General features: G+C 46.2%; 1 protein-coding gene across 2 annotated transcripts in view; it reads left to right on the forward strand.

Annotated features, from left to right (window-relative positions):
* Positions 1 to 387: 387 nt before the first annotated feature.
* Positions 388 to 12,024, forward strand: part of dmxl2 (Dmx-like 2) — a gene marked incomplete at both ends in the record, with an annotated part of 42,883 nt that continues 31,246 nt past the window's right edge. For both annotated transcript variants that reach the window (XM_080844144.1, XM_080844145.1), the window contains 5 exons: positions 388 to 474; positions 6,739 to 6,864; positions 8,835 to 8,906; positions 9,348 to 9,426; positions 10,110 to 10,254. In XM_080844144.1, coding sequence (XP_080700270.1) covers positions 388 to 474; positions 6,739 to 6,864; positions 8,835 to 8,906; positions 9,348 to 9,426; positions 10,110 to 10,254 — 509 coding nt within the window. The remainder of the gene's footprint in view (positions 475 to 6,738; positions 6,865 to 8,834; positions 8,907 to 9,347; positions 9,427 to 10,109; positions 10,255 to 12,024) is intronic.

Here is a 12,024-nt window from a genome sequence, read left to right on the forward strand (position 1 = left end):
TCTATATGCACAGCTCTATGGCGTTGCAGTCGTGCCTAGGAACTTCATGAACGCGCCCGCTAGCGCCGCTGCGGAGAGATCCTGTCATTCACCAAATGATATAATCCGGGTGTCTGTGTTGACACCGAGTAGGAAGGGATATTTAAAAGCCTTATGTGGCAGACTGCATTAATTGCAGTTGAACAGATCTACAGCTCCTTCATGCCGATGTCAGGAAAAGAAAGCACATAGCTGACTGTTGCAGGGGAAAGCTAGCCAGAACAGACCGCCAGGCCGGAGACAGACGGATGGGATTCCCAGTTGCTAGCTAGATGGAGAAACCGAGAGGGTGGAAGAGTGTTCGTGTTGTAAATAATTAAATATCCTTATACTGGTGAAGAAGGTAAAATGCATCTACATCAGGTGCTTACCGGAGCTGTTAATCCCGGGGACAGTTGTTATTCGGTTGGAAGCGTCAATGACATCCCTTTCACGGTAGGTATTTTATATGTTGACGTTCACCTGACATGGTTGGTTTACTAAGCTAGCGAGCTAGCTATCTGCACAAATAGAGATAGAAAGCTATCTTGGGGATTCTTCCACAAACGTAAAACGTAGTAGATAGGGTAAATATCTCATATCAACGTTGGTTAAACGGCAAAGGATTGTGGCCTTAACGTTAGTTATCGGTGGCATATTTATTTTAATCGTCATTCATTCATTCATTCGTTCATTCTTGGTGACAGCTGTACAATTGTGGATGTAGGATGGCTAGCCATTTAACGATAGTGGATGCTCAAGGTTATTGAGCATTTTAGGTTAGCTAAATATTAGCTCACAAATATGTGTAGCAAAGTTGTATTAAGCTAAAAAGGATGCACTGGAAGCCAGATGACCTTATATGTGGCATAAAATAGAGAATTGTCTGATTTTATGGCATTACTTGCTCAGCAGGTCCTTCCACATAGCCTAGCTCCTAACATGAAGATGCTAATAATCTAACACGTCCATCCCAAAGAAACAGCGCAGAGTTCTTCTATAGCGAGGGCTGGAACTGACAAACTGACATTTGGTGCCTCTGCGCTTTATGGTACATTTAAGTGGCTGTCATGACAGGCATCAGCTGTGCACATAGTGACGTCGAGGTCTGTGTAGTATGATATATGGAGGTTAACGAATTGCTCTTTAACGTAGGTAGCTAGATCAATAGTACTGATCTGGACTTAAATGTTCTTCGCATACAGTGTAGAGACTTAAATTACTTATGGCCCTAGATTGTTTTTAATGTTGGTGAATAGCATTAATGAGTTGGCTATCATATCATCCCTATTCAGTGTATTCTGGTTGCCTGTCACGACTTACGAAATGTCCGTGTATTTGTTTGATCTTTTGTTCCATCACTGGTTGAAGGATTGAATCGATAGGCTGAAGACAAGGACCTGTAGGTATTTCACAAAGAAGGAAACCATGGAGTTATCTGTATTATTGAGTTGAGTTAAACCTTAAACGGCTGATGAAACCCATAGCATGTTTAATGCTATAATGTTTGCATTATACATCCCCAAATGGTGATGAAAGCGTTTTTCAGCAGCCCAGGCCTTTAAGCAATCAAAAGATAAGATAAACTGACTACTACAGTTTCACAGAAAGGTGGTGATGAGCAGGACATAATCAGGGGGATGGATGGGGGGGGGGAATTGGAGAGGTTTGTTGTCACATCTCTGGCTAGCAATTACTTAATTAGTAGGTCCTTCATAGTGTACCTTTTAAGTCTGTGTTCCAGAGTTGGGTGGTTTCCAGGTTATTCTCAGCATAATAATCTGACTAACTCTAACAGAAATTCTGCTTTGTGGAATACTACCATGCAGCTGGCAAGGCTAGCTCATATTAGTGGTGCTTGAGAGCATACAGTCTGCTCATACCTTATGTGATGCCATGCAGGCTTATGTTGGCATGATGATATTTTGCCAAGATACCCTTAAGAAATTCAGTGCAGCCCTGAGATGACATATTGCCATATCTGAAAAATCTCCATTTTTGATGGGTGCTGGGTAAAGGATTATCATCACGGAAAGAAGGCAATACATTAAAAGCCTATTCTTGTCTGTGTTGTTGCTGTTACCTAGGACCATAAAAAAACATGAAACATGCGAACAATTAAATAAAAGGAATGGGTAATGTGCTAAACTTGATTTTATAACAGCATTTTGTAAGCCCTGGGTTGAAATACATTTGTACGTGCCCTCGCCGTGAACTACACTCCCAGTGTCTTCCGTCTAATAATGATTTAGCTAATGCTCATGGTGTTCATGAACGATGATAGACAGAGCTCCCAAAGCTCTCAAAGACCTTCAGATAGATTGACTTTTTCAAGGGAGATTATGTTGGAGAAAGCTCCTTTAAAGTGCTAGGCTGTGTGAACACGGGCGGCTGATGTGGAATTTCCATGGTTGAGCCACACTCTGGAAAGGGGAACCTGAAGAAACCCTGTAACCTTAAACAGCTGATGGAAGCCACATGACTGTGACAAAATCAGCACAAATAAGTCATTCCAATATGAGAACACACCTCACAGAGGGAAGCTGTGGTTGGTTTGTTTACAGACCACTTTAGTATCCATTCCCTAGCTGAAGTCATGCAAATTCAAGGTAGACTTTTTCCACAGTTTTATATCAGCAGTCAGGCTGATCATGCATCCATTCAAAATAGTGGGTATCCGTCTTGGCTAGATGTCCCCACCGAGTAGTCAGGAGTCAGCCTGGCACAAGGGACTAGGTTTGGGCCGGCAAGCTTGTTTTGAAAGGTGTGTGTGTGTGTGTGTCTGTTCTTAGCACATAGAGCCATCACATTGGGAGTGCAGTGTCACGGTCTGAACTGTCAGAGGAATTTTCTGCTGTGTTGTGTCAAAGTCACAAGCTGTCAAGGGAGGAAGAGTGTTTTTTTCTCCCCTTTTCCTTCCTTCTCTGTCTTTGTTTCTCAGTCTCTCTCTCTGTCTTTCTCTCTTTCTCTCCCTCTTTCTCTCTCTCTCTCTCTCTCTCTTTATCTCTCTCTCTCTCTCTCTCTCACTCTCAGTCTCTCTCCGATCTGGTGTTTCAAACGACAGCCTGTATGTTTGAGTGTTTCATTGGTGTGTGTTGTGTATGGTACGTGATGAGGGACTGGACCCCAGTGAGGCCTGTCCTGAGCCATTACACTCAAGCTGCTCCCCAAGGCTTCATGCTCTGTCTGGCTCTCCTCACACACACACACACACACACACACACACACACACACACACACACACACACACACACACACACACACACACACACACACACACACACACATTAGGGTGTGCCCAGCATGGATCCATTACCAACCACAGGGCTCAGTCACTGTTTGTTTTATATGTTTTATGTTCAGGAAATGAAATCAGGCAGTGTTGGCTCTTGAAGCTGCAGTTTCTTTGTGGAGCCTTAGCTGCTCTCTAGTCTCGACCAGACATCCTCCAGTCAGTGTGAGATCTGATTCGCTAAGCATCCACAGTCACGGCCCTATGTGTTAAACCATGTGATACTGGCCAAGTGAATCCACTGCTGGGGGGGGTGATTTTTGAACATGTGGTGGTTGGCTACAAGAGGCTACAATTTAGGCTACAGGCTGACATTAGTCACAGAAATGACTGACATTTGTGCGTGGTGCTATACGCGAGAGGGGTGTCCGTTTTCTTTCTTCTTTTCTTCTTCTTCTTCTTCTTCTCTGTGAAGTGCCAGCACACACATGTTGAGGGGGAATGTCTTATCACCACAGCTTGACACGCTTCAAGCAAGAGGACTCTCAGAAGAGGCAGAGATTCTATTAACCAAAGAGCATGGAAGATGTCCAGATATGGCCTCACACAATGCAATTTCAATTCACCATTTGAAGTAGCTCTCTGAGGTAGCCTGCAGAGACCTTTTCTTAATGGATCTCTGCGTCGTCGTGCAGATAGTCAACACATGCCTGCATAGCGGAGCTAGCCACTGGCCGCCGAATGCAGAAAACGTTTGTCTTTCTTTCTTCCCATCATCAAAGGCTGCCATAACAGCCATTAGGCCAATGTTACGGTACATTCAAGAGTAATTACACCCCCGCTCATGCTCATGATGTGTGGTAGATGATAAATCATTCTATTGAGTTTAATCAGCTCAATAACACACGGCTGTAGATTCTGCAGCTCTCTCTACGGTGTGATCACACGCAGAATGGTGTCCCCTGGCATCCGAATGGATCTCTCCAGACATGATTAGTTGCTTAGGGAGAGATAAATCATTTTATGTCCTAGCCTCTGTGCCTTGTGAGAGAGCATTCGTTGTTAAAATGGAACCCCACAAATAACATGGAATTACATTTAGTTTTTTTTTGCCGCACCTTGTGTGCTTTATTGCACTGGCTGTTCCTCCAGCCAACCCCTCGGCGTGCGCAGCCTTGGCGTCTGGCTCCACGGGATGTCAGAGCCGCAGAGTTGGCACCAGGCCTCCAGCTGAGAACCGAGCCGTTGTCACCGTATTACGTTGCGCTCGGTCAATGAGAGAGTGGCTTGTTCAGGCCGCTGCGTGGCAGAACGCCGGACACGGGATTGGAACGGTGAGCAGCCCAGCTGACAGGCAGGACGAGCCGACAGACATGGGGCACGCTGCACAGTAACTGCAGAGGCAGCCTGATGATGGCTACTGCGTGCTGGGCTATGCTCCGACATGTTAGAGGGCTACGTTAGCGCGGTGCCTATGATAGTGCTGTGAGGAGGTCCCACTGTTAAAGGAGTGAGGTCTCGTGAAGGGAAGAAAAAACCAAATGGTTCACAGCAGTGTTTGTGATGGAAGAAGTGCGAGGCAGTGAGATGCTGTTTCAGCCCTGTATGATAGATGTGTGTGTGTGTGTGTGTGTGTGTGTGTGTGTGTGTGTGTGTGTGTGTGTGTTGTTTTTGTGTCTATGTGTGTGTGTATGTATGTATGTGTGTATGTGTGAGAGAGACTGTGTGTGTGTGAGACAGACAGAGTGTGTGTGTGTGTTTGTGTGTTTGTGTGTGTGTGTTGTTTTTGTGTCTATGTGTGTGTGTATGTATGTGTGTATGTGTGAGAGAGACTGTGTGTGTGTGAGACAGACAGAGTGTGTGTGTGTGTGTGTGTGTGTGTGTGTGTGTGTGTGTGTGTGTGTGTGTGTGTGTGTGTGTGTGTGTGTGTGTGTGTGTGTGTGTGTGTGTGTGTGTGTGTGTGTGTGTGTGTGTGTGTGTGTGTGTGTGTGTGTGAGACCGAGAGTGTGTGGTGTGTGAGCGTGTGTGAGAGAGAGAGAGAGAAAAGAGAGTGATTGTGTCCTAACCTCCACCCCACCCCCAACCCCCTCCTGTGACGGCAGTCATTTACAGGGAGGTATTTAAAGCATGGCTAGCCTGTGCGTGACGGTGACCGCCTTTTAATTTCTTCTGTAAGGTCTGCCACCGCTGCAGCAAAGCTCCATCACTCTGTCTAGCCTCTCCACCTGCAGCCTGCTGGACTCTCTGTAGTGCAGACGCCTTCGGCATTAAACACAGAACAACACACACACACACACACACACACACACACACACACACACACACACACACACACACACATACACACACACAGGTACGTATACAGCAAATGATTATGTGGAGCTTGATGACCCGGGCAAGCATGACTCTCTAGTTGGTCGGAATGGTCATGGTGTGCTGAGTGAGTGTCTTGGCAGGGGAGAGAGAGCGTTTGTGTGTGCTTGTGGGCCGTGCTCCCCTTAGTCTTCTGTTCCCATAAATAAATCATGATGAGGATGGGAACAGTCACGATGTCCTGCAGCGCTGGAAAGAGAGGGAGAGAGGGAGAGAGAGACACACAGAGACAGACGGACAGAGAGAGAGAGAGAAAGAGAGGAGAGGGGTGGGCTGGGCTGGGCTGGAGAGCCTGGGGGAGGGAACAACCAGAAGGAGGGGGAGGGAACAACAGGTGCTGTACTGGGCTCCGTCAGGAGTGATTAGCTGCTCTGACCCCCCCCTCCCTCCCCCCTCGGTTGATAGCACAGGGCTGGAGGGCTTCCACTGCAGAGTCATAGTGCAGAGCCAGGTCCACCCCTTCACCCCCTCACCCCCTCACCCCCTCACCCCCCCACAACCAAAAGCTTTTTGTGTGTGGGGTGAATGCACAAATGAGCACAAAGCTAAGCCAGCGTAACTGCCAGCCACAGCCGCGGGTAAAACGACACCTGCACCACATCCAGAGCCCTGGTGCTGGCCTGGCCATGCCTCATTTGTAGTGCTACAGGCCCTCACCAACTCTGCCTGGCGGGGGGTGTGTGTGAGAGGAGGCGTGCGAGGCCGGAGTGACAGTGTGTGTTTAGAGTCTGTTCAAATGTATTCCTTTTTGAGGGAGTGTGTGGGTGCGGGAGAAGCAGTTCAGTTTGTGCTGTGGTGACGTGCTGGGAAAAGACCTGGTGCAACAGGGACACCAAAGTGATGCAGAGACATTTGAGCCTGACTGTGTCACAGTCTGAGCTGTCTGCACTGGCCCCTCCCTCTGCAGGTGGGGATTCCTGAGCGGAGCTGAACTCCCTCGAATCCCATCCTGTTTCTGTGATACCGAAAGCTCCAATTCCCATCCTGTTTCTGTGATACTGAAAGCTCTTATTCCCATCCTGTAGATTGTCAGCAGTTACACTACATAATGCATGAATTTTGCCTCATTGATGCAATGTGCATAGCCCTAAGATGAGTCTTGTGTGCTTTTGCAGGCCTATGGATCGGGCTGTGACATCGTCATCTTGGCCAGCGACTTTGAGTGTGTACAGATCATCCCTGGCGCTCAGAATGGAAACATCCAGGTGGGCTGTGTGGAGTGTTCCCATCAGCTGGGCAGGGTAAGTCACCATATGCTGTGTTCCCTTTTTCTCATGCCGAAAGATTCCCATGGTGCTGTTCTTACATGCTACTGCTGGGTAGAGTCATGCAGTTATTGGAAAGTGAAGGCTTACAGGCTGCAGTGCAATACATAGATAAAAAGGCCTGCTTTTCGTCAGGAGATGACAGGTGACATCCTTCAGGATTTCATTAATTCTACTCTAATTTGTGCAATTAACATCACATTCGGGTTTCCACAAATAAAGAAGAGGTAGACTAGAAAGGGGAGGGATGTACAACATGAGGTGTCACAGCTAAACAACATCAAAGTCAGACTTCAGAAATCTTAAGCCAGCGCAGATAACAGAAGAGAGGGAGAACCTAGCATGTCCTCTCCCATACTTAAAGGGATAGTTGGGAATTTTTGACATGAATCTATATGGCATCCCCCATCACCAGTGTCATGCAATCACTCTGACTTACCGACCGCAGCGTCCTTTGAGCAGAGTTCTCGTCCAGTTTTGGTCAAACCGAAAGTAGTCCGTCAGGTTTGCTAGACCCAGCAAAATAAAAAGTTTCTCTTCCCAAAACATTATGTGTTCAAAAGAGTGATTTATTTGCATCCCAAAAACATGGTAGTGGAAAAAGTCACACCTCGTTATCACTTGGCCCTATTTTCAGTACGCTCGATACTGCAACCTCACAGCTAGAGTCTACCTGTTTGATTCGCGAAAGTTGATTCGCGAAAGTTTGATTTACCAAAGTTGCCTGAGAGAAACGTCCGTCACAGGAAAACGATGAAAACTGAGACAGCATTTGATAAAATTGACATAAAGCATCGTTTTCCTGTGACGGACGTTTCTCTCAGGCAACTTTGGTGAATCAAACTTTCGCAAAGGAGGTGTGACTTTTTCCACTACCATGTTTTTGGGATGCAAATATATCACTCTTTTGAACACATAATGTTTTGGGAAGAGAAACTTTTTATTTCGCTGGGTCTAGCAAACCTGCCGGACTACTTTCGGTTTGACCAAAACTGGACGAGAACTCTGCTCAAAGGACGCTGCGGTCGGTAAGTCAGCGTGATTGCATGACACTGGTGATGGGGGATGCCATATAGATTCATGTCAAAAATCCCGAACTATCCCTTTAAGCTTATACTAGAATGAATCAGTACCTACTCATTAACTCAGGATGGCTGTGTGTATTTAAAATGGCTCAAGTTGAATGAAGGTAATCTGTGATCTGTGTTGCCTGGACAAAATTAAAAAAGGTTAACGTGTGGTATGCTGTTTATTGTGTAACATTCATAATGAATTGATTTGCATACTCATGCATGTTACATTCTGGGGAAATGGGGCGTTGTTGGCGTTCTATTTTAAGCTATGTTGATGCAGCTCTTTCTTCCTCTGGGAGAGGAGGCTGCACCTGATCCTCTCCTCTCCATTCTCTCTCTCTCCCTCCCTCTCTCTCTCTGTCTCTCACTCTCTCCCTCTCTCTCTCTCCCTCCCTCCCGCTCTCTCTCTCTCTCTCACTCCCTCTCTCTCTCTCTCTCTCTCTCTCTCTCCCTCCCTTTCTCTTTGTCTCTCCCTCCCTCTCTCTCTCTCTCCCTCCCTCCCTCTCTCTCTCTATCTGTCTCTCTCTCCCTCTCTCTGTCTCTCGCTCGCTCTCTCTCTCTCTCTGTCACTCTCTCTTTGTCTCTCTCTCCCTCTCCCTCCCTCTCTCTCTCTCTGTCTCCCACTCTCTGTGTCTCTCTCTCTTTGTCTCTCTCTCTCTCTCTCTCTCTTTGTCTCTCTCTCTTCTCTCTGAAGAAGTTGGGTGGTGGCAACTACTTAAAAATCCACACACTGACACTGGAAGACTGTGCTGTGTGGCCTGCCATGTTTCTCTCCTTCATTCCAAATGCCTCATGGGCCATAAACAGCTCTCTACTGTGTTGCCATGTCAAGTTGTTTGATGAGAAGTACTTAAAAAGCTTATTTTTATTTAGATTGCAGCCTCCTACGGGAATACCGTGTGCATTTTTGAGCCAATAATCACAAACCCTAACAAACGGCATAAGGTATGTACTACCCCGTCAATGTGTTCATTATTATTCATTAATAATTATTCCGGCTCCCCTACTATGTTGTGAGACAGTCCAAGCTTGGTGTTTCTCTAAATAATTATCCCAGTCATTGAGAAAAGCTTTATTCCAAGTGCTTATCATTTTAAGTACTCAAATGTCGTATATTTTGCTTGTTTAATGGTCATAGGAGGGGCAACCAAGAAAGCTTTTATACTTGCTGCATTCATAGTACAGGCTTGGGCTAGCAATTACAGTTTCCTCCTATCAAGGTTTTGCACAAAGACATGTCTGTGGATTTTGGTGATCTACAGCAGTTATTTAAATGTGTGCCCAGAAATTACTGTCAGTAGTGGAATTAAAAGTGTTATTGACAGCTCAATAATTATCTTGCAGTGTCTATACATGTAAACTTGATGCTGCATTTGTCCTCCCCAGCAACTTAATTACCAATGGCAGAAAACCGGACAATTCTTCCTCAATGCAATGACCTACAATCTGGCATGGGATCCACAAGGTAAATGAATCTTTGGATCAATTTGGGTGGTTTTGTATTGACTGATTTGAAACCATCCCCCACTCAACAGATTTAAAACAAACAGAAAAACCAGAACGCTGTAGAGAAAAGTGTATGTGAGGAAAGAATGCTCCTTAGATATTTCACTGCAAACAATATTATTCATCCTGCACAGCCTCTTGAGTGATGTGTGTAGGCAGATCAAAAGGCATGGGGATTTTGAATCATGGTAGTAATGATGTTTGTCATGGACTCCTAATCACCCTTAGGTAGCTGTAGCCTAGTGTTTGTGTTGAAGGCGGTGACTGTGGTGCTGTTTTGGGCCCACAGCCTGACAGTAACCTTTGAATACTCACAGGGCTACACGGGAGAGAGTCTTAGGGAGAGCAGAGCAAATTAACTGTGACATTTTCATGCCTCGAAAACACTGCTCCTTCGTTATCCTATTGGACTCTTCTCTGTATTAGTAGTTATACAGGTAAAGTATAGCACTAACTGTCACAGACTCAATAGTTCAATGCCAATGGCAGTTTTCCTACCATCTCCACTAATATTCGTGCCGTGGGGCCCTACTCAACACAGTACATTCTCCACCCCAGCTGCGGCAGATGTTTTGAAGGCCTGTGGTGTGTGGTGATGTGTGCTGATGTGTGATGATGTCCTTCCCCTCCACACCCCTGCAGGGAACCGGATCCTAGCGGCCACAGAGAGGCTGCAGCTGTGGGCCCCTCCATCCAGCGACACCCTGGTGGAGGAGGAGGACAGCCAGCTCACCGACGACAAGCCCCACCTCATCCTCAACGACTGGAAGTGTGTGTGGCAGTGCAAGTGAGTGGCGCTGGAAGTGTGTGTGGCAGTGCAAGTGAGTGGCGCTGGAAGTGTGTGTGGCAGCGCAAGTGTGTGTGGCGCTGGAAGTGTGTGTGGCGCTGGAAGTGTGTGTGGCGCTGGAAGTGTGTGTGGCAGTGCAAGTGTGTGTGGCAGTGCAAGTGTGTGTGGCAGTGCAAGTGTGTGTGGCGCTGGAAGTGTGTGTGGCAGTGCAAGTGTGTGTGGCGCTGGAAGTGTGTGTGGCAGTGCAAGTGAGTGGCACTGGAAGTGTGTGTGGCAGTGCGAGTGAGTGGTGCTGAAAGTGTGTGTGGCAGAGCCAGTGCGAGTGAGTGGTACTGGAAGTGTGTGTGGCAGTGGCAGTGCGAGTGAGTGGCACTGGAAGATGAGGAAACAGCAGAGCAGACAAGCAGAGGGGCTGGCGTGGCATGCTTAACTCTGACAGGAGAGAAGGGATTTAGCAGCCAGCTTGAGAATACGTTGCCTTTGTAGATCAGACATTTAGGATTTTACATATATTTGTTTTAAATCCTCGTTTGATATGTGAGGGATTCCGTGGGATATGTGCTGCAGTTGATTTGGCCTCTCCTTTTCATAGCCAGTGTTTTTGTGTTGACATAGCATGTTTAAATCGTTCAAAGAATACATACTTCATGTCTGCCTTAGTGAAACCATCCACAGTGTAGAGAAGAGCACTTAGAAGAGTCCCTTGAAAGAGGATAGATCCAGCAATACTAGAGAGGATAGATCCAGCATACTAGAGAGGATAGCTCCAGCATACTAGAGAGGATAGTTCCAGCATACTAGAGAGGATAGATCCAGCATACTAGAGAGGATAGATCCAGCATACTAGAGAGGATAGATCCAGCATACTAGAGAGGAAAGATCCAGCATACTAGAGAGGATAGATCCAGCATACTGGAGAGGATAGAGCCAGCATACTGGAGAGGATAGAGCCAGCATACTAGAGAGGATATATCCAGCATACTAGAGAGGATAGATCCAGCATACTAGAGAGGATAGAGCCAGCATACTGGAGAGGATAGAGCCAGCATACTGGAGAGGATAGAGCCAGCATACTAGAGAGGATATATCCAGCATACTAGAGAGGATAGATCCAGCATACTAGAGAGGATAGAGCCAGCATACTGGAGAGACGTCGAGCTGCTGATAGTTGATTTTGCACGCGGCGCTGCAGAGGAGAAATGAAACCACATGAGTGTTGGCACGGGATGTTGTAATTGACAAAACCATAGACACTCTTGGTTTCCTTCACTGATCTCAAAAAGAAACTGGATAGCGCATCCCATGGTATCAAAGTGAGGCATCGTGGCGGCCATTTTATGCGGACCACTTTCCTGCTTGAGACCAAAGATTATGACGGGCTATGAATATTAGATATAAGATATTTAATGAATTTGCATATTAAGCCTTATAGTAATGTCAAGTTTTCATAAACCTTGTTATATAGCTTGTGTTTGCGTGTTTGTGTTTCAAATATTGAAACTTGTTCGTCTATTAGTGTTGATGATTAGAACCTGGCAAATTACTATAAGGCTTAATAAGCAAATTCATTAAATATCTTATATATAATATTCATCGCCCGTCATAATCATTGGTCTCAATCAGCAAAGTGGTCCCAATAAAATATCTGCCACGATTTTTTCGTGTGGCCTCACTTTGAAACCATGTGATGCGCTATCCAGTTTCTTTTTGAGATCAGTGGTTTCCTTCGGTCACCGAAGAACATTCTGCTTCCACAATCACCTTGGGAGC

The sequence above is a fragment of the Sprattus sprattus genome (assembly GCF_963457725.1).
Source record: "Sprattus sprattus genome assembly, chromosome: 8".
Classification (NCBI taxonomy): Eukaryota; Metazoa; Chordata; class Actinopteri; order Clupeiformes; family Clupeidae; genus Sprattus; species Sprattus sprattus.